We start from the raw sequence: 23,328 nt of genomic DNA, 5'->3' as shown, positions 1-23,328 counted from the left end.
TTACCAGCAGTATACATACATCCTTTTTGTTTTCTTGCCTGAAATATAATGAACACATGCGGCGGAAGTGATATTTTAAACACGCTGCAGCTAATGTCATATAGCATGCATTTTATACATTCTAAATATACACAGTACTTTCATACGCTTTGCATTATTTTTAAAAAAGAAATTACACTGTGTACATGGTTTAACAGCTATTGTTTCATGCATTCTAAATGCGCACACAACTAAATAATACTTAAATATTTTCTGCATAATTAATTTAGAGTTTATAACCGCTTTTTGCAAATTGCTCATTTTGATTACAGCTACATAGACTGCTACACATTTCATGCATTCTAAATACACACAACTACATGTTTTTCAGTTTTTGGATCATATTATAAAATAACAGCTGACATTTTAAACATGCTAAGGCTCATTTCAGAGCTATTGTTTCATGCATTACAAATAAACTAAACTAAATAATACTTTTTCGCATAATTTTAATATTAACTAGCATAACTAGCATTTAATGCATTCGACATACACTCAAATAAATATTATTCCTGTTCAAAGCTTCACACTTCTTGACCAAAAGTAGCTACAAAAATGAAATTTTGAACACGCAAAGGCTAATTTCATGGCTAGTACTTCTGCATTCCAATTAAACACCCCAAAATATTTATTTTCAATTTTTTTGTATAATTTCATTTCGAACATGCTAAGCACCTAAAATACACAAAGAATGATTCCACACTTGCATAATTTTACAAAATAAAAGAATGGAAATGACAGAAAAATCTATCACAAATGCACCGTTTCCTTTTCCCCACATCACGTGCATCATATTGAATCTCAAGCTTTTCAATGACAGTTAATCTCTGAAAAAGAATAAATAACTTGGAGAACAATTTGGGAAAAACAAGGGAGAGAACTACAGAAAGTTGAAATCTTTTTAACACAAACAAACAAACAAACCAAAAACAGTAAAATGCTAAATTGTTTAGATTTTCATAATGTAAAAAATATCTCAATCCATATTTTATGATGCTTTTTGCTATTTTACATTTTGCTATTTTAGGATCAAAAGCCTCGTTGTGGTACTAAAGTAAAAACAATCACATCTACACACAAAAGACAATTGAAAAGTAGTTAAAATAAACATGATTCATAGGAAAAAAGACATTTTAATGTGCCCTTCAAATAGAAAAACAAAAATTTCAACTAAAAATCACCCTCTGGGACATACAAGTGCTCGTAATTGAACAAATGCCATTTGATTGAATGTCACTCTTCTGAAAACAAGTCACCTGTTTAACGCACTTCCAATTACCAAAGCAACAATGGCGAATTGCCAAAATGAGCAGCCAAAAAGCTTTTTAGAACGAGTGCAAAAGTCCCTGAGCATTTGAAGCTGAGAGCGCTAAGCTATCACTGCCATATTATCATATGAAATCACCCACCTTTAGAGTGTATCCTTGTTCACAGTGGAACGAGACAACATCACCCACGAAGTAGCGGTCGCCCACTTTCACACCGTTGCTTGGGGTTTGAGGTTCTGGGCAGGAGTCCAAACCTATTGCTTAGGACACATGAAACTCTCTTCATTTGTCAGAATGTGACTGTTCCCCAACACAAATGGAAATTGATTTGCGTTTACACTGCGAGATGCAAAGGAGCCCCGTGAGAGAAATGAGTCATGACAAATGTTGCGTGATTCATGTTGCAGTTAAATTCAATTCATTTGTGGTTGCCTGTGGCAGGGCTCCGAAACGTTCTTTGTCAGCCGAACCACTTCGACAAAAGATTTTCTTGAAGTACACCCTCAGATTTTCAGTTAATATTTAAAACCACGTTCACACATTCTCAGTTGTTGGTTAATGGTCAAATGGCATGCAGGAAAACGAATAAAAGAACCATAATTTTTATGTTTATATATGTATAAAATAAAGACAACTGTTTTATTTTTATACTTTTTATTAGTTACTATAAGTTCCCCTATAATGGGTTATGAAAACTTCAAATTTTGGTTTTGGGAGTCCTTAACTTTCCTTAACAACAGGTTGACATGCATACAAGGTCAGAAAACAATTTCATTATCTTATAATATGCATTTAATTTTACCTTACTCGCACTTTTAAACCCCTCTTTTGTGTGATACTAATCTGTGGTGATTGGTCCGATTGATCTCAGTTTTATTACATCATGCCTGTAATGGCTGATAAAGCAGTGTTTTTGAGCAAAGTGCTGCTTTGTGTACAGCGTTACCAGGCAAAAGCTATTTTTACCGCTGCAAAAGCGGCACCTAGTGGCAAAGAATTCATTTGCATTTTCATTCAGACCGACCTGGAAAGACCAACAAGTAGGCGTGGAATATGCTAATGTCTCATGTTGATGTCAACAGGAAATGGCTTGGGATTTGTTTTAAAAATGACTCGTGAGTCGACTCTTCCTTTTGAGAGACAATGTCTTTATACACGGTGCACTTTCAGATTTAAAACTTTGCAGAATGTTAGAGCTGTGTTACACACTGCATGAAAGATCATTTAAAAAAAATACATAATAGGGGCACTTTAAATCTCTTATTAACAGTTCAGGCCTGTCAGAAATGTATATTTAGATTATTTTGGTATATACTGTGATTGCAATTTGAACCATACAATGGTAAACATTACATCTAATAATCTGCTGCTGCTGAAATATCCAGACACCACCAGTGATATTAATAATAACTATTATATAATTGTATTCATATTAGAACTACAGTAATTATAAAACATTATGAGAGAAATATAGTATTGTAATAACTGTACTTCATAAAAAAAAGATTTTGTGTTAATTATAATGTTCATTTTACACAGAATTATGAGAACTAAGAGTATTGTTTTTTCTGAAAAAGGCAAAAGTATATAAACAAAAAAAGGTAATGGCAACTTTTTATCTCACAATTCTGACCTTTTTGCTGCAGTTGTTTATAGCTACTGCAGATTATAATTCAGACTTTTTTTCTCACAATTCTGAGAAAGAAAAAAATCTGAATTGCTAATATAAACTCAGAATTGTGTGATATAAACTCACAATAAAAATAAAACATCTCTCACAATTCAGACCTTTTTTTTCTTTCAAGTATTAGTTTATAATATATCACATTATATTTTACTTTTCTTTAGATTTGTTTTCTCAAAATTAAAAGTTTATATCTCCTAATTTTGCACTTATTTCTCACGATTCGGTTGTATTTTTTTTCCCTCACAATTTGGAATTTGTTCTCAGAAAAAAATCTGAATTGTGTGAGAAAAAAAAAAAAAAAAAAAAAAAAAAAAAAAAAATATATATATATATATATATATATATATATATATATATATATATATATATATATATATATATATATTCTGAATTGTAAGATAGAATCTCAGGATTGAAATAAAACTATTATAATTGTTAAATAAAGTCACTTTTATATTTAAAGGATTATAAATATAGGAATTATAAATTATTGGAAACTCTGCTTTGCGTTCTCACTATAGAGGTGAACAGTCATCATACCTGTATATTCCAGGTGAAAACCAGCTCCAGAAATGCTCATGTCAGTCTGAAAGGTGAGGAACAGGTTGTTGGACGTGGTGTTCAGCAGGGGTGGAATCGTGGTCCCTAGAGGAATTAGCATCAGAAAATAATTAGCGTTTGCTTGACATAACAGTGCATTGTTTCGTACAGCTGCAGTCAATCCAGCTGGGATTGTGACATTCCTTCACGAGGCTTCTATGCATGTCATTCAGCTCTGTCACGAATGGCAGCGCTTTATCGAGTCGCCGGGTCGACAGATGAAGTGGCGTCGCCACTAAAGTTGGGTCACACCTCGCTGCCGTCCACCTAATCATTGCGAAATTACAGCTGCACACACAACAAGACAGATCAGACCTATTGCAGTTTTGTGAACCTGCGGTGACCTCCATCAAGCAGAGCGATGCTCTGTAGCAACTCTGGAGTCTGGATGATGGGCTATTTGTCGAGCGGTTGCTGACGTTCAGTGCTAAAGAGGTTGTGACGAATAGAGGCAGGCATTACACTTGCAGTCTTAACCGCAAGGGAATTCAGACCGATGTGGTCCCATATTTCCCACACGAAGAGCATCTCAGCATATTTTGTCTGCGGCCATTCCACCTTCTTTATGCACGAGGCGTCTCCATCCCATAACTTCCTTTAATCTTTCATTTGTCCTCCGAGCAGATTAAACGTCAAACTGTCAACAATACTTAATGCTTTGTCTGAGAGGGATGGCTCCCGCTATAAGGTCACCGCATATTTATTTTGCTTTGTGTGGCTGACGTGATGCTTGCGCCCGGTTGAGGGGATACGCTAGCAAACTATTTAAATCTGTCTTTCACTTCTGAGGGCTCTTTCGATCTGAGTCACTTGCGCTACACTGATATCATTCTGTCTTCTACTTTAAAGAGAAAACAAAAAGTCTGTTAAACTCTATATCAAGAGGAAAAAAGGTCTTTCTGATAGATAGATAGTAAAAAGTAAACATGGCACACACTACCCCAAAAAAACCCTTCAAAACATAAGCCTTTTCTGAACCATAAGATATGGTAGCTAACAGAAAGAAAAAAATTAAATACATACACACAAAAATGAAATAAAACCATTTAGAGGATATGATGGCAAATAATTAAAATCACTTTATCATATTTAATCACCTTAATTTCTGAGGGCATCTTGAGAAAAGAATTATAAAAAATAATGTAAAAAGTAGAATAACCAAAAGTGCATAACCACTAACAGATTACAAAAATAAAACAAAAAATAAAATGCAAAGAAAAAAAAAGTATATAAAAAGTATAAACCAAAAGTTACAAAAATAAAAATAAATTATTTATTAATAACTAAATAGATTGTGGCACATATTTACTTCTGTGGGCTCTGGAAAAAGACAAAAAACAACAACAACATTGCAAAAAGTCAATATAAAAAATTTATAAAAATAAACTAAACTAAAAAAATTAATGAAACTCTAAAATAAAATAAAATAAATATATTTCAGAAAATAGATAAAAACCTGTCTTTCACTTCTGAGGTCTCTGCGGAAAAAAAAAAGATATGGAAACATGAAAGAAAAATGTAGAAAGAAAAATAAATACATAACAACAGATAGAAAAAAAGTTCATATAAAAACTAAACTAAACTAAACTTGTCTCCTCCTCTTACTCCTAGCAGAAAAACTTGGAGTTCACTCCTGCTGCTCATAAAGCTGTTGATCCATGATATCCCACGACAGCTCAAATATTGATGTGCTTTGGATGACAAAACAAATCTCTAGATGAAAGTCAGGAAATAGTCTTATTTCGCAGATGCGATACATTGAGTTTCTTAGACTGACTAGAGTGTGCAAAAAAAATAATGACACCAGGGATAAGTGCCCGACAGTTGTATTTGCAGAATATATTAAAGTCAACATGGTGTGCTTGGCTTATTTGGAAAACAATATCAAATTTAGGGAGAAAAACACATGGTTTCCATCTTACCTGAATAGCTCCCTAGTCGTGGAGCATTGCTGTCGACACCATCGTAAAAGTCTAGAGAGTCCCAGTTGTGTTCGGTGGAAAAAGTCACAACTGTGATCTACAGAAAAAAACAAAGAAAAAAAAAAACACGCAAAAACATTACAAAATATATAACAAACTTCTAAAGTCTGTCAAATTTAAATGTTATTTTTAATAATGAGTAAATATTGTGACAGGATTGGCGAGTTGGGTTGAATTCAAGACCTATATTCGATTAATTTGTCTCCACAGCTGAACGATTACATGATGAACATTTATTATATAAATCTAAATAAAAATAAGCCACTTCTGGTCTGACAGGAAAATGTAAGGCAGAAAAAAGCAATGTTAACTGCATATAATAAAATGAAAATAGTTATATAATCATGCAATAATTTAATAAAAAGGCTTATAAAGCTTTAAAACGAAGAGAAAACACCTCTCATCTCTTTTGTCATTGACGTCAAAGGCTGTGTTTTCAATCAAATGGTAAAATCTGTCACTTGGTGACTAATTCTAAATCAACATTTGGTCCAGTGCTTGTTCCATGTGTTGGGATGATGAATCACATTTATGCTGTCTGTTTTTATATTTACACATTTTTCCTATTCAGTTTATATCATGTTGATAATTATGCATATTGTTCAGCCTAAGCAGTATAACGATAAACAATCCTGGTACTGTGGTTGATGCCCAATGTAAAGCAAAACCAGATGAGAACCACTTCTGTACATTCCAGCACATATGTTGATCATTAATAAATGTATAACTTTTTTATCTGTATAAAATACTGCATAACTATAAAATGCAGTAGTATATGCTTAAACTTTAAAAGTTGTAAATAAAGGCAAAAATGTAATATTGAGTAATATGTAAAGTTCATTAATAAAGCAAACTAATAATAATGGGATTCCCTTGAGAATATGTTAATCCTCCGACGAGCTTTAAGTAATCAAACACACTTCTACTAATCATAATCCACTATATGTTTTCAGAAGACATGCACACGAAAAAGGGAAAAACATGAGTTTTGTCTCACTTGGATTCCGGTTCCCTCCGGCACAAAGACCTTCCAAACGCAGTTCAGATGGTTGTCATAGGGATCGGGGTAACCCGGAGACAGAATGGTCCCACGACGCATGGTCAGAACTCCTCCGCATGGAACTGAAAGACAGATTTAGGAAAAAAAAGAAAAAAGAGAGGGACTAAACATGGCAGAGAGACACAACAAACAAAATCAAGTAAACAAGCCCTTTCTGAGCCAAATGATATGGAAAAATAAATATATTGCAAAAATAAGTACTAATAATAACTATGATTTTTCTTTGTAAAATATATATATATATATATATATATATATATATATATATATAATTAAAAATAATAAAATATAATAAAATATATTTTTAGTTTTAAATTAAAATTAAGTTTTTTAAGGGGCACCTTAATACATATATATATATTTGACAAGAAGTCAACATAAAACACTTTTCACAATCCATTTGACTGTTTTATCATCACAAAACATGGCAGAGAAATAAAGCAAAGCCTTCTGAAATAATATAAAACGTAAAATAAATAAATAAATAACTTTTAAAAGGATTTTTTTTTAAAAAGTTGCTTTACATAAAAAAGTCTACAGTGGATTCAGGAAAACATCTTCAAAAGTGTTTGCAGAGTAATATAAAACTTAAAGCAGCACAAATTAATATATGTTTAATAGATATTGATTTCTAGCAACGGATCTTCATTTGATATTAAGAGATTGTAATAAATAATAATAATTAATAATAATAATAAAAATATTAAAACAATAATACTTGCATATTAAAAATAGAATACTTAAATATGTACATACGTTAAAGAAAGCACCTTATACATTACACTGTAAAAAGCGATTTTTTTGCACTTGTAAATATAGCATCAGTTAAGTACATTTTACAAACAAATACTATTTTGCTTTTTACTTCAAAATGTCACGTTTAATTCAATAAGGTACTTGAGGTTTTGTTTACTTTTATTGTACTTAAATACATAAGTAAATTCAAATGTAAAAATGTAAAAACTTTCCAAGCTTTTTTCAAGTAAATCCTACTCCAAATATTTTACACTGTACATGACACTTAAAAAAGCACGTTAGAAGGCCAAATAAAATCAACTTGAAACACTACTCACAATCCTTTTTACTGTTTTGAGGCTGTGAAGGGGAGTTGGTGAGGCAGAGCAAGTTTTCAAGTTTTGGTAAAAATTATGAAACATGAAAATAGGTCTATGCTGACATTGAGGGGACATGAACAACAACATAAGAGAACATTATTTATTACCTTGCAGCTATAATATTTTCTATTCAGAACGAGCTGTATTGAAAAAGCGCTATGTGAGAACGGACCGCTTTTGAAGATGCTCTCGCTGAACCAACCAGCCAACAATCAACTGGGTCGGTCCATCCTCACCCAACTCCAGTGGGATGTCATTACCAGGTGCAGAACTGAAGTGCCACACATTAATGTTAATACATGTCGCCGCATCTGCTTTAATCTAGCACAGGACTAGTTATGCATTAAAAAGGCTCCTTATTTTTCATGCATTACGTCCCGGGAATTCAAATGACTTTTTCCAAATGCAGTGTCCTGTATGGTGTGGCCCCGGCCACAATCCTCGAGACCTTCATCTCTTACACAGGCTTCATCCTGCTCTGCTTAAAAAGCATTATACATTCATCATTTTCAATTATTCAACCTTGCACTCCTTCTATTTGAAGTTTCCTCTCATATTTCAGCCCACTGAAGGGAATCCTTTGAGCAGCTAGAAACTCTTATCTTCTGAAGAGTTGTCGAGCTTAAGTGCAAGCATAATTATATTTTTGGTCACAGGCAGCCGACAGACACTTATTCAATCTATGTAAAACCGGACACTTGAGCGGATAAACAAAACTGGCTATTAGCCAACATTGCAAGGTAAATATAGTTTACTCAGAAATAAAAAAATTTTTTTAACCCATATGACTTTCTTTTTGCAAGTTATTGAAGATAACAAAAAAACATCATTAAAGCATAGTAAGTAGTCTATATATAGCTGAATGCTTCCACTGCATGGACACTAATATTAAGGATAAAATGGTAAAATAATACTTGAAATATAGTACAAGAGTCATATGGACTACTTTTAATATAATTAAGAGTTTTTTTTGTCCTTTTACCATGTGTAACATGGACAAAAAAGTGTCCAGAATAAACTTCAAAAACTCTTTTCTGTTCAATGGAATAAAGAAAGTCATAAGTTTGGACATTTTGTTATCACATTTTGGGGTGAACTACTTATTTACAATAAATGTCAAGATCTGTAAAAATATTTGTAGGTGACTAAAAAGTGCAAAAAAAAAAATTAATCAGTATTTTCTTTTTTTTCACACTGGCAAATAGTTTTATCCTGTTTAAGCATACTGTCAAATTTATGCTTAAAATAACAACAAAATCTATAAATGGGGAGAGAAAAATATATTTAATTTAGGATGCATTCACTGAAAACTACTTACTGATTTATCTTGGTTTAAAGATGCTTTATGTTTGCTGGAACACATGACAAAATACTGATTAAGAAAGTGATTTATTTCACTATAGACACATTTACAGCTTCTTGAGAACTTGCAAAGCATTACCTTTTCATCACCAGTCAGTGACAAATATCCCAAGGACTCGTAACGTATATTTTAAATTACTGCTGTATGTTCACAATTACCGCCTTGTGCTTTCTAATTGACCGGAAACATATCATTTCAAATGAATTCAGTTTTCCATTTTCATTAACGCTTTCAAAACATTCAAAGCACCCAAGCCTCAGCTAAGAACAAAAGCATGGGGGAAAAAACACTTTAACTGGAATAAATCGAAAGGACGAGAAATGAATCTTCTGGCAAGCTTTGGAGGGCTCAGTAAAGCAATTTTTATTTGCTTGTTGAGGCTTCGCCAGACATTGTGCTCAGCACCTTTTGTGTAGCTATCAATAAGTGCGAATCCTCTCTGGACGTTAACTACCGCAAGGGCGTTCTGTCTTCACAGGCAGTATTTGACGCTATCTGTCAAAGGCACCGAGGCGATCTGGAGGCCAGAGTCAATCACTTTGTGTTCAATCGCCAGGTGCACCTCCAGGCGGCACGCCGTCGCTTTTGTACCGTGCAAAAAAAAGAAGAAAAGAAACACCGAACATCCGTTTGTGCTTTAGCCTTTTCCTTCTTTATTCTTCCTCATGTTGCCTGGAAGAACACGGTTAAATCAACGCAATTATTCAGTTGACTTCCATTTGGAGCACATCTATATTCCACAGGTGATGTCCCACGCACTCTCACGCCCCCGCTATAATCAAAAAGGTTTCTAGCTACGTTAATGTCATCATTAGCAGCCGGCGCTCAAAGAGAGGATGAGCACGTCGCTCGGGGCAGAGAGCAATTTTATATAAATCAATGGAACGTGAGGAGCCGCTACCATCATCAGAGTAACACACATGTGGGTAAAAGCTAATGTTAACACTTGATCATGGTTAGTAGAAGCGTGGCGTTTGGTTTGCTAGCAATGCTAGACTCCATCCACTTCATTAACGCTGCACTCTAGAAGCATACTGTATGTCTACATATAGCTGGCTCTCTTTGGGTTTTTATTTATTTATTTTACTAAAAACAGTTGTATTAATACTATATTACAATGGAAAAATAATGCTTTCAGTCTATTTTAGATTAATGCTCCAATTGCATAAATATTTTTAATTAGTAGTAATATAATTTCAGAATTAATGAGTATCATTAGTAGTACTATAATTTAATATAATATTATTATAAAATAAATTATATTTCAATTACATTTTTTATTTCAGATAATTAAATATTAAATGGCAAATTAAGATTAATGCTCTAACTGCAGTATTTTTATTATCAATAATATATTAATAAAATTTATTATTATAATTTAATTACTATTTTACTATAATTGTTTTCATTATCATTTTAAAATAATTCTTTTTTTTTTTACATTTTTTAATTAGTAAATACTAAACAATTTAATTAAAATGGAAAATGAATGCTTTAATTGCTAAATGTATTAGTAGTAGTAATACAATTGCAATTTTGTTTTATTAGTAATATGATATTTCGAAAAAAAATTATATTTTAGATTCAATATTAGATATACACAATTTTATTATTATTAATATAATATCAAAAGCATTTGCATATTAAAAATAGAATAAAATTTTGTAACATTATATTGATGTACCATTTACATGGTAATGCAATGTCTGATTTTAAAATGGGTTTCAAATGATGGATTTTGAGATTTTAAGTTTTCAAGTGATATATAATTTCTGATGATTTCTAAAGTGTGATAGAGAAAAATGCATTGAAGAAGGCTTTTTTTTCTTTTCTTTTTTTTAACTCCTGTTATGGTGTAGATTTTTCAGGTGCACTCTTGTCATAAAAAATTTACTAAAAATTTATTATTAAATACTCATTAACAAATTATTTGTTCTACAGATATATTTCCCATTAAACAGCTTCAGTATAGTTAGCTTAGGCACTTTTCATACAGGTACTTCAGCACCAGTGCTCGATATTACCAAAACTACAGAAAGACTGCTATTATTACATCTTTTTTTGTACTAAACTGAAGCCAATGATAGCAATTTTTCTGCAGTACTGGCACCAAATCGATTCTCCAACCCTTGTGTGTGATTGACAGGTGACAGCAGATGAGTGTCAAAATAGATCTGCTTATTATCATCCCTAATAAAAGGCTGCAATGGAGGCGGAAGGGGATCCGACACGTCTGAGACTGAACCCCTGCCTCCCACGTGAGGACCACGGCTCAACGTGTCACTCTGTGTGCTAACCACTAAGCCAGGACATTAACTGCTGAATAATGAGCATCAAAACGTCCCCAAAACAATGTGCGTGCATGGTATTTTAAGAATTATTTCACGAGATATGACAAAGTGACAAAGGTGAACCCAGTAATGGACACTTGGACCTGTGGCACCTGTGCAGAAAATGCCATAAAAAAGAATTAGATGGAGCGGTTACCAGTAGCAACCCTGTGTGCAAAGCCCACACACTGTAAAAATGAATAAAAAACTCCCGGTGATTCATTGAGGCTTTTCCCTTTAGCAGGAATAATCGATGATAACAGGTGTCACTGGCGTTTGATTTACCCTCTTACAGCACCACCGCACAAAACAGCACAGAAAGGAGGGATTTGATCATTTTCAGTTGCTAATTTAAGAGTTAAAAATGTACTTTTTTCATTGGTTTTTAACCCTTTGAAGTCGACTAACACAGATACGCGTTTTGAGTCATTTTCTCCTGTTAAGTAGCATCAGAAAAATGGCAAGACATGAGATTTATAATACATTATAACTATGCAAAGTATAATCCATTGTAAAAGTGGATGCAACGTGTTCATTGTGTTATAAATCATCATACTCTTAAAAGCTAAAACCACAAATAAGTAAATATTATAATATATTAAAACTGTACTTATGAATATTCATGAGATGATACAACATATTATACGTTTTTTTTATAATGCATTATGCATTCATTATAATGCCTTAAGAATACCCTTATAATGTATTATAAATACAGGTTTCATAGTAAGTGTTACCTTCACATGTTGATTAAACCAAGGATGAGAGTCAAGGTGAAAAATGATGATGAAAGGATACCAGGAGAAAAAGAAAACAGTAAGATATTAGGTTCTGTAGTACAAAATCATGACTATTTGCGCTATACGCTGAGAAAATGATGCCGCTTTGTTTGGTTGGTGAGAGTGTAAGGATGGCGGCTTTGCTTCCAGCACCTGTTGATTCTCTCATAGGAGCATTTCTATTAAATTGTATGAGGACACGGCTAGAAGGAAAGTATTCTGTCAACTTGCATCAAGAGATTTACCCGAGATTCACATTTACTTGAAATTGCATTTCATGGGGTCCTCCACACTGTGTGAACGCTCCTGTACCCATTAGCTCCCAGCACATTTATTTTTAATAAAACCCCCTCAAATCTCTCGGCTCTGTTGCAAAACATAGTGTGTGACTTCTAAGGACCAGCATCCAAACCACCATGGACTACATACTGTACGTGACTTATCTGGGACGCTCTACGAATGCAGAAACTCATACAAATAGTGCTTCTCATGTGAAGCACGCCACAGATTCAACTCAGATGATTTCAGTGAACTGACTTAAACATGTTGCTGGGCAAAACTGTGATAAATGAATTACTTAATACACCATGCCTAAAATACACAAATAGTGAAACAGTACAATATTTTTCTATTTTGATGTCTATGTATGTATTAAAATATGTTAATCTAACCATATAAAGTCATAAGAACTAATATAAAAAACATAAATGCAAATAAATAAGTAAAACATTAGTAATCTAGTAACACCTAAAAAAAACAAAATTAATGTATTTATACAAAATATATAAAACATGTATATTATATTATAATATAACGATAAATGCATTAATAAATATAATTTCAGAAGTGTAATTAAAGTGTAATATCTGAAATTGTTTGTTATTGTATTGTGTTTATTGCACTACAACAGAATAAAAAATTATAAACACTAATAAAAAATAATAAATATTATTAATTAATAAGTTTAGTAATACTAGTAACATAGCAACATTTAAAATAAATGAAATATTACTTGACTTCATCACAAAAATGTTGTATTAATAATATAAATAAAATAATACAAAAATGTAAGTATATCACCTTTGATTAATGTGATTTAATTTTATTATTTAATAAAAAAAATGAATTAATATTTTAAGTAATAATTTAGTAATTATCTAAATCTAAACTACATTTTAATTAATTTCATTAAAATATACTGCATTATATTAAGCTACTACTATTAATAATGTAAATAAATACTTTGATTAATCTGGATAAATCTCTTTAATGTAGTAATTACAATAGATTAATAAAGACATAAATATTAAAATGAAAATTAAATCAACATTTACAATTTAAGTAATACTTTAGTACTTTAGTAAGGCACTCAAATTTAAAATGGCATTCTACTTAATTTCATTAAAACACTTTGTATTATATTAATAAAATTCATAACTGAAGAAATGTAATGAAAGTATATCATCTGATTAATTATATTAATATAGATAATTATAAACATCTATTTAATACATTTAATTCATGATTTGTCTAATTATGGGACTGTCTTCTCAACGAATGCATGCAATGACATTTTAGTAGACAGCACGGTCATTTTGCGATGCATTTAATAAAATGCTTCCTTATGATTGCAGCTCACTGAGTTTTGGAACAGAGCCTCGATCTCAGCCTGAGCTGAGGTCAACGCCACAGTTCTTCCCCAGCAGCAGGGGGCAGTATTGAGCACACAGACGTGTGGGGGTGTACATACCGACACATGTTGGCACAGTGCCGTTCCATTGGGCCAGTGTGTTGGGCACTGCCTCACACCTGATGGCACTGGCACCATGAAGAGTGTAACCTGGGTTACACTCAAAAAGCACCACCGTGCCCATTCCAAAGTCATTCCCAATGCGCTTCCCGTAGCGAGGCTCGGGCACGGAGTTGCACTGGGAAGCACTGGTCCTCGGAACAGCTGCAGAAACGCAATTATTTAAAAGTCTGTAACATCTTTTACACACACAGAGTTATTTACTACATACAGAAAACATGCTGTGCACAGTGTATGTATTGCATACAGAAAAAAAATAGCACAAGTAACCTAACGTTTACAAGAGATTAACTGAGAAATACAAACCTTGATACACGAAATGAAAACCTTTAGCTGTGTTCGGTCCCTCGGATTTGAACCTGATGGTGATTTCATTGGCAGAGCTCAGCGGCAACGGCTCTCCTATCAAATGAGAAATTTGAGGAGGTGAGGAAAAGAAAAACAGTTCTGTTATCTGTCTGCAGCAACAACAACAGCATGAATGAGAGCATCAGTACATCTGCTGAGTGCTGCCACATCCACAAGGATGAAGGAAATCATGTGTCTTCACTTCACCAACAAGAGCAGTCCAAAGGTGTGCGGCATCCTTTTAGATTTTAATACATGTTTTATTACACATTAAATACAGTATCAGCATTTAAGATCAACGCTGAACAGAATTCAATTCAACATTAGTAGTAACATGAGTTACATAATCAAATGACTTTTTTTTTTTTTAAAGTAACACATTACTTTAAAATTTGCAACAAAATAAGTTACGGTCCAAAAAAGTTACTTTAGTTAAACATCACATTTGTGTGTGCTTTTTTTGTTATCAAATGTAACACAAAACTAATGTAATGCATTTCCATATACTGTAAGTAATGCAATGAGTTACTTATGTATATCTAATATTTATGTATGTACAGTATTTGTATGTGTATGTATATACACACACAGACACACACACACACACACACACACACACACACACACACACACACACACACATACACAATATAATGCAATACAGTGACTAAATTAGAGTCTATTTCAATTGAATGTTTAGTATTTGATATTTAACTTTTTGTACATCAAAAATGAAATGACAATAAAATTATATAAAATTATATTTGATACATAAATTATATTTTTTTTACATTTAGAGTTTACTAAATTACTAATATTTCTATATTACATAAAAAAATTATATTATATAGAAATAGTGCCTAATCTAAAATAATTTATTTCAGATCAAAATCCTAATAGATCATTTTCAGATTTAAATGGCTACAAAGATCCAGATTGTCAATTTGGTCTCAGATTTCTGGATCCCAGCTGCATGTCAGAAGCACATTAACAACACTCGACATTCAGCACAGCGCAACAGTTTTGGGAATGAGATCTGACCGCGGCAGTCCTTCGTGTAGTTTAATGTCAGCTCGTCTTTAGTTGGTCTCACACGGTGACGGTAAACAAAGCCTTTTACCTGAGTGAGAGCCGTGCACAGAGGTGAGGAGCGCAGACTCCGTCGAGGGCCCGTCAAAGATCTCCAGCACATCACTAGGGGTCGTCTGGAAGAACATAAACTGGCCGAAGAGAACTGGAGTGAGAAACAGAGGAAAACACATTTCTTTAGTCTTCTTAAAAAAACATTTGAAAAATGTTGCTTTAGTATATAAGACCTGATTACTGTGTATTTATATCCATGCAGGTCAGTGTAGCATCTCTACACATTTTTTACCAGCAGGCATCACTTCCCAAAGGGACGTTTTTTTAATTTATTTTATATTTTTTGCTGAGATGGCACTCTTTCATAGAATGAAATTGAGTAATCTTGAAACCAAACAAGAGCTTATTTACTTGAATTAGTGGTAAGTCACTGCTGGCAAGATGAGGGTTTAATAAAAGTTGGCTATTAATGCAGTGGTAACACAATTTCTTTCTTTCTTTTTTTCTTTAAATCAGTGCTACATGAATAGAGAATAACAGTTGTGGCAAAAAAAAGAAGGAAACTTCAACACCCACAATGCACTGGGCTTCATCAGAATGTTTGTGAGTGAGGATGCAAACATGCAGAAGTATGGATCTGTAGTTTTTATAAAACTACAGCAAGCAAAGGTTCTGCTGGCGAAATAAACAGGATATTGTGGTGCAGGTTACAGAAGAATAATACAATTGTTCATTTATTTATATTACTGACACTGTAACAGTACAACACTGGTTAAAAATCTGCAAATTAATCTTATTAATGAAATAATTCGATGGAACTTGTTTAAATTTATACGGAGATCGCTGCCTATTTGTTTGTGTATTTTTTTATTCACAGAAATATAATGTGTATATATATATATATATATATATATATATATATATATATATATATATATATATATATATATATATATATATATATATATATATATATATATATATATAAGAATTTAATTAATTAATGATGCATTTATTTTTATTCTTCCCGATAAATTAATATGCATTTTATTATTATTAATTTATATGATATTCATTCATTCAGAAATGCAACTGATATATTAGAGATCTCATTTGTGATGGTGCTTCTGTATGTGTTGAAGGTATAACAGAAATGGCGTTGTCTCACAGTATGGCTTTCAAAGGGACCTCGGGTGAAACAAGGAGTCCTAGAGCTAATAAAACTTCCAGTATATGACACCTTCAACAATATAGCTCATATTTCTGTTCCCCCTTATAGCAGTGCTCCCAACACAATCATCACTTATTGAATTTAGCAGTAACCAACTCCACCGGAGTCACAGCACAAAAGCCCTAACAACACATTCAAACTTCTGCAGGGAAATGCAATAAATTAATATTGCAACTCTAAATAAAGCTATAAACCAGCAGAGGAGTCGATACCCAAACTCTAAAGAGAGTAAGTGAATCTGGTTCACCCGAGGGCCTCGCAACAGAGTCTGCCTTCGGGCAATCGCTGTACATTAGACAGATGATAAAACACTATAGGATGCCAGAGCACAAGGTGAGAAAAACAGCACCATATGTTTGTCATTTCCTATGAATAATTCACAGTCAGACTTGCTTACTCTTTTTTTACTTTCAGGCATTTAAAAGAAATGTATTTCCTGTGATTGGACGAGGTACGGTAGTTGCACATTTGTTTTGTTTGAAAGCAGCAGCACATATTAGGACAATTTCAGCAATAAATGATGTTAACCTGAGGAGGTAAGGCAAAGAAACACTCAACTCACCCAACAAATAACTGTAAAATAATTGGAAAGATTATTTTACTGACAACCCCAAAAGAAGTGCAAAATTCAAAATACATAAAAACAAGATGTAATAATTCAGTTTTATTTCAAAACAATTTTCTTCCATGTTTTTCCCCAGTAAAAAAAGTATATTATTTAGGTTAATAATAATATTATATCCTTAACTATATTTTGCTTCTTAAAAAAAACATTCTTATTACAATTTGAAATCACTGTTTGCCATTTAAATATATTCTTCATTATCGATAATAATAAGAAATGTTTCTTGGAAGCAAATCAGCAAGTAACTTCTAAAGGATCATGAAATCAAGAAAGTTCAGATTTTCATCTCATGAATAAACTCTATAGTCTATAGAAAAATAAAGAAAAAGGTTTACTAAAAAAAAAAAAAAAAAAAAAACAGTGTGTTAGGAAAAATATCCACATCCATATCATCTTTTTATTTTTTATTATTATTATTTATTTATTTATTTTTATCACAAGTTCACTCAGAATGTTGTGATAAATTACATATTCACATAGCTCTGTCTCATGAATATTAATATGGGGATGTTCAACACTGCAAGATGAACTTCCTGGAGTGCCCTGCCATGAACTAATTAATATTCATGAGGTACATATTAGCTATTGTATAAACATCCATCCTCCTTTTTACACAACCATTTTCCTTATATTTGTAAATGTTTAAATATATGCTCATCTCCAATATGTATTCATATGGCTATCTGGTATATGCAGGCATATCTGCAGTTCAAATAAATAAATAAATGTATTTAATTATTGATAGTCTTTTTTATTCTTTGCACTATGATAAGTTAGTAGTTACGTGTTATTATAATCTTATTTTTTGATTAATACATGCATGCATGCATTCAGAATGAAAAAAAAAGGTTTACATATTATAGATGTGTAATTATAAATTACAATGATAAACAACATAGCTTACAAATGAAAACTGTCAGTATTATGTAGTGGACACATCAACATTTTAACAGTATCCTACTGGTCCGAAATCCAGCTTTTTATAATTAAATGTTTAACATTAATCATCATGTGATCAGCTGTCACACGTCACACATGTTCACCGTGGACAGACAAACTACTTGATGCATTGTGTTTTTACTAATTACAGCTCATATATCAGCTCCTTCTGTAGCCCCCTCTATTATCAGCAGTCAATAACAAGCCCAAGCTCAGTGGGAGCGCACGACTCCTGGAATTAATATTTCAGCAAATGAGATGCCAAAGTCCCTTTCGGGCATGTGGTTTGGCAAGCTTATCCAATCTTATTATAATACAGGTACAGGATATTAGTCAACAAATCAATATCATGCATTCACTGCACGATTAATTCTGACAGACACAAAGGCTGCTGACTAATTGGCTCTTCTGTTGTTTGTTATACAAGAGCCATGTGGTGTTTGATCTTCACACAATGTCAAAGAAGCAGCATTATTCTCCACATGCTCCGTACGGAGGTCACACATGCCGTCTGGTTGGACGTTACCGTCTCCTGAGGACTGGGAAATTCATCGCAATGCAGGACCAATAAAAATGATCTGAGCTCGACATTAACACAAAGACTCGAACATCTCAGGGCCTCGTCAACTTTTAATGGTTTATTAAGTAAAGGAAATGGCACTGTCATTGGCTAGGCAAGCTCTTTCTTTCTCGACAAGGAGAGCGAAGACCATTAAACCAAATCTAGGAGACATCTTTACAGCTGAGGTCACCATTGTGATCTAGAAGGGTAATGGTGAACGGCTGTTCTTGTCCTTACCAATCTAACTGCGCCTCCAGGCTTTTATAGTGCTAGGTGATTGTGTGTTAGGCCAGTGAACAAATAAATCAGCGCTGGCTCTCAGCGAGGTTTCTTTTCAGGCAAAATCTGCTGTCTAAGATGAAGGACTAACAAAAGAAGCTATACTTTTTCAGCTGCCTCGGTTTCAGATGTTATATTACCCAACCATTTCTTTCCATAGCATTTCGGATAAATTCCGAATGAATGAACTACTCCTGATATAATCAAATAACTGACAGCACAAAATAAATCAATAATACAACCACTGATTATCTATCTATCTATCTATCTATCTATCTATCTATCTATCTATCTATCTATCTATCTATCTATCTATCTATCTATCTATCTATCTATCTATCTATCTATCTATCTCTCATGTAATTATTGATATTACTATTATAAACTAATAATAATAGGTAGTTACAGCATTAACTTTAGCCAAATACTACATATAATTATAATATATATAATTATTATCATTATTACAATTAAACTCTAATAATGATAGCTAGTTAGTACATTAACTTTGGCAGAAAACCAGATTTTTTTAAACTATAGACGGTAAAATAATAGTAGATAATAGAGTTGAAATAATAAATTGTAAAAAAAAAAAAAAACGCAACAGTAATAATAGTAGTGAAAGTACTAATTACAGAGTGAAAACCACAAACACACACGCACGCACACACACACACACACACACACACACACACACACACACACACACACACACACACACATATATATATATATATATATATATATATAGAAGTAAAACAAAAATGTTAAAATAATTGCAAGTAACAGATTGCAAAAATAATACACATAACTACAATAACAATATTTGTTAAAGTAGTAATTGCAGCAAAACATTCACCTGTAAACTTTAACACTGTTAAATTATAGCTAGTTAGTACATTAAGTCACTAAAAATAACTAGCTATAGCTAGCTAAGCAAACAAACAAACAAACAAACAACTTTAAAACTAAACAAAAATAAAAAAAATTGTTCCTGTTCTGGTTATTCACTTAAGATTCAACAGTTATTATTATTATTATATACATTTTTTGCAGTAGTGTAACCATGATAGCTTATGGTTTATGGCTGCAGAATCGTCACCTAACTATTTTATGGTTTATGGCAGATCTGTCTTGAGAGGTTTAAATACTATCTAAAAGCCATTATGAATGGTATTGTACTTCCAGAAACCCGACCGCACTCTATTTACAGCAGTAAGAATGAAGTCTTCTTCTAGGCTGTGATTAACACACACATTCAAGGTTAAACTACTGCAAAATTGCCCATCACATTATCCACATCGTCCCCTTGGAATTATAAGGTTCAATCTGCGTTCTGAGTAGTTTTGAGATATTGAGCTTTAAAGTTGTTGTGTTCCATAGACTTCTGTAGATAGAACCTTTTTGTTTTTTCAATAAAAAAATCCCAAAACGTACACAACTTAAAATAAAACATCAAATAATGTAAATACATTTTCACAGAATAAGAATATGTGAATAACTCAATTTTGACAAAAATGTCAGATAGAACCTTATAATTCCAAGGGGAGGACATGTACAGTAAGAGAACAAACATTAAAAATGTCCAAAATAAGGTCAAAACCATACGCTCCTTCAACAACCGAGAGTCAGCAGGTGGATTAGAGGCTAACTAGACCTCCACGCGACAATGAAGGGAAGAAAGGAAAAGGCCTGGAGCTTAAACTGTAGCCCCATCCACGGGGAGGCCCGGTGCAATGCCTCAATGCTAGCACACTACAGAACTTCAAACGCTCGCAGAAAACATGGATATAAACCCCCACCGCTTTGAAACTAACTCCCTGTCAATTATTCAAGGCGGCGCAACAGACAGTAACAACAACAACGACAAACATTTGTGCTAGCAATGTTGTAAAACTCTGTGACTCATCTCTCTGGAGTACGATTCTTCTCAGTGTGTTCCCTGCTACAAACCAACCAGGCAAGCCGCAGGCAATATTCACAAACCCCGACGACTTGCTTTCCAGCGACAATGAAGAAAAAGTTTTGCAGTAAAACAACTCGAGAGTTAATGCTTTAGATGGTCCTCGGCCCTCATCATGACTGCTGGCTCACATCAGTTTAAAGTGCTCATATTATGCTCATTTAAAAGTTCACAATTACATTTTTGGGGTCTGCTAGAATACATTTGCATGACTTAAAGAAAGAGAGAGAGAGAAACATTTATCTCATAATCTACATTGCTGCATAACCTCTTTCACTCCGTTTTAGTTCTTGTCTTACTAACTCTTGTGCTGAGCTGAAAATCAAGCCTTTACCATGTTTAAAAAAAAAAAACATCCTCTTGTAAATCTCATATTATGTTTCAATCTTGGATTTTATCAGTTTGTATTCCTTCAATGAGCACAGGTTTTGTATTTATTTTTGGAACTGGCTAATCATAGGCCTATTTGTGGATCATTTTGTCAATGTTCACTCCAAAACTGAGGTGCATACGCTCAGATCAATGAATCCTACGATCAATCAGAACTTTCCAAACAGCCCAGACTGCTCTGATTGGTCAGCTGAATCAGGCTGTTGTGATTGGTCAGTTGCTTAGAGCATGTGACTGAAATTTCATCCATCTTATAATAATTCACTTCATCAGCAGTTGTAAGTTGTGTCAAAAAAAATATTTTCCAAAGTAAATATAGATTATAGGACTGTTTTTCAGTCTTTTACTTCTAAACTTCACATTTAATACAATATGTTACTTGCCTTTTTTGCAATTATTTGTGGAATTTACCAGCAATTTCAGAGCAAAACATTTTTTTAAAGTGCACTTAAAGAAATGCTGTAAATATAAATCTTGACTCAAAATTTGCTTTTAGATTTCTCAAATTAGCAAGTAACCCATGGAACGGAATTAGAAATATTAAATTAAAAAGAAAAAGCATTTTCTTGTCAAATGTTTTATTTACAACTTTACAGTGCTTTCTCTGTTGCAGAGATGTTGGTGTGGACTTTTCATGAGTTCAGGTTATTTAGGTAAGTATGCATTTACACGTTTAGAAGTCAACATTTTGAGGTGCGTTCAATGTAATTTGGTTGAAAAAATATGGCAACATACCTTTTTTTTTTTACTCTGCTTCTACAAAATAAAGAATGTGCATCAAGTGTTTTTACTTATTTTGTTATTCAGTTTATGAAAGTATTGCAAATTGAATTGTTATACATTCTCATAATTGTCATTTTACAATACTGCTGTATTTTGTGCATGCAGCTTCTCTAGTTTTATTGTAAATGAAAAGAAAGTATAAGTACAAGTACACCACTATAACACCAGGTTACTTACATGGTAATTCCTCAGGAACTGTCCACTTAATATTAAATGGGACCAATAATTTCACTTATTTGAACAAAATTGCCATCAATACATATGCAGCATCTATTGTGTTTCCCATATTTTCTCACTGAAATGCTATGGTTTTGTTGATTCAACTCATAAATACAATCTTTCTGATTTGTCTTGATTGCATCATTTGTGCTTTGCAACATATTCACATGACTACCAAGTAAAATTAAAAAGCTCAATAGGTGGCTTTTAATATTTATTCAGAGCTCAGTTCTTCAATACTGGCTTTCATATTAATTGCATTAACCCATAATTTGGCTCGAGTCAGAGACCGTAAAGGTGTAACAATTATGAACGACCGATGTCCGCACTCAAATATGGAAATGAACGCGTTTGGCCTATCGAGCGTACAGGGGCTTTGTTGAATCCACAGCTACGCACGTGGGCGGCTGCAGTCGTTCGCCACTGTTTGAAGCAACACAGGGGGCCATCCACATGTCCTCGGGCACGATTTTTGTGATCATGCTTTTGGAACATCTGCCACCAGTTTAAAGAGGTGTGAGTTTGGACTGTTGACAGGGAGCAAGTTGGGATTAACATGAGCAATGCAACTCTACATCAAAAACACTGAGATTGGAATAAAAAGACCAGGGCAATGTATGAAACACGAAGCTGTCTGCTGCGGTTTACGTAAATCTAATGTAGTAGCTCTCACGACGCTGCCAAGATTTCTCATATGCTGGAAATGCTGAGGGACTCCGGTACAACGGGAACAGATTTTATTGCCGTACTGCCCAGATGCACAATGTACGGTTGGTCGACAACTTTCTATAAACATGCACGCTGGAGTCTAATATGTACAATTCATGCCTACTGCAGCTGTGAATAATTCAGTTTTGCTCTCAAAAGACAGAT

The 23,328-nt window shown here is 33.2% G+C and overlaps 1 protein-coding gene across 2 annotated transcripts in view; it reads right to left on the bottom strand.

Moving 5' to 3' along the window:
* Positions 1–23,328, bottom strand: part of LOC113115693 (CUB and sushi domain-containing protein 3) — a 236,530-nt gene that overhangs the window by 82,131 nt on the left and 131,071 nt on the right. For both annotated transcript variants that reach the window (XM_026283241.1, XM_026283242.1), the window contains exons 32-38: positions 15,502–15,615; positions 14,340–14,435; positions 13,974–14,177; positions 6,574–6,698; positions 5,517–5,613; positions 3,535–3,639; positions 1,449–1,567 (exon numbers count right to left, since the gene is read on the bottom strand). In XM_026283241.1, coding sequence (XP_026139026.1) covers positions 1,449–1,567; positions 3,535–3,639; positions 5,517–5,613; positions 6,574–6,698; positions 13,974–14,177; positions 14,340–14,435; positions 15,502–15,615 — 860 coding nt within the window. The remainder of the gene's footprint in view (positions 1–1,448; positions 1,568–3,534; positions 3,640–5,516; positions 5,614–6,573; positions 6,699–13,973; positions 14,178–14,339; positions 14,436–15,501; positions 15,616–23,328) is intronic.

The sequence above is a fragment of the Carassius auratus genome, chromosome 16, assembly GCF_003368295.1.
Source record: "Carassius auratus strain Wakin chromosome 16, ASM336829v1, whole genome shotgun sequence".
Classification (NCBI taxonomy): Eukaryota; Metazoa; Chordata; class Actinopteri; order Cypriniformes; family Cyprinidae; genus Carassius; species Carassius auratus.
This window is presented reverse-complemented; position numbering and strand designations above follow the sequence as displayed.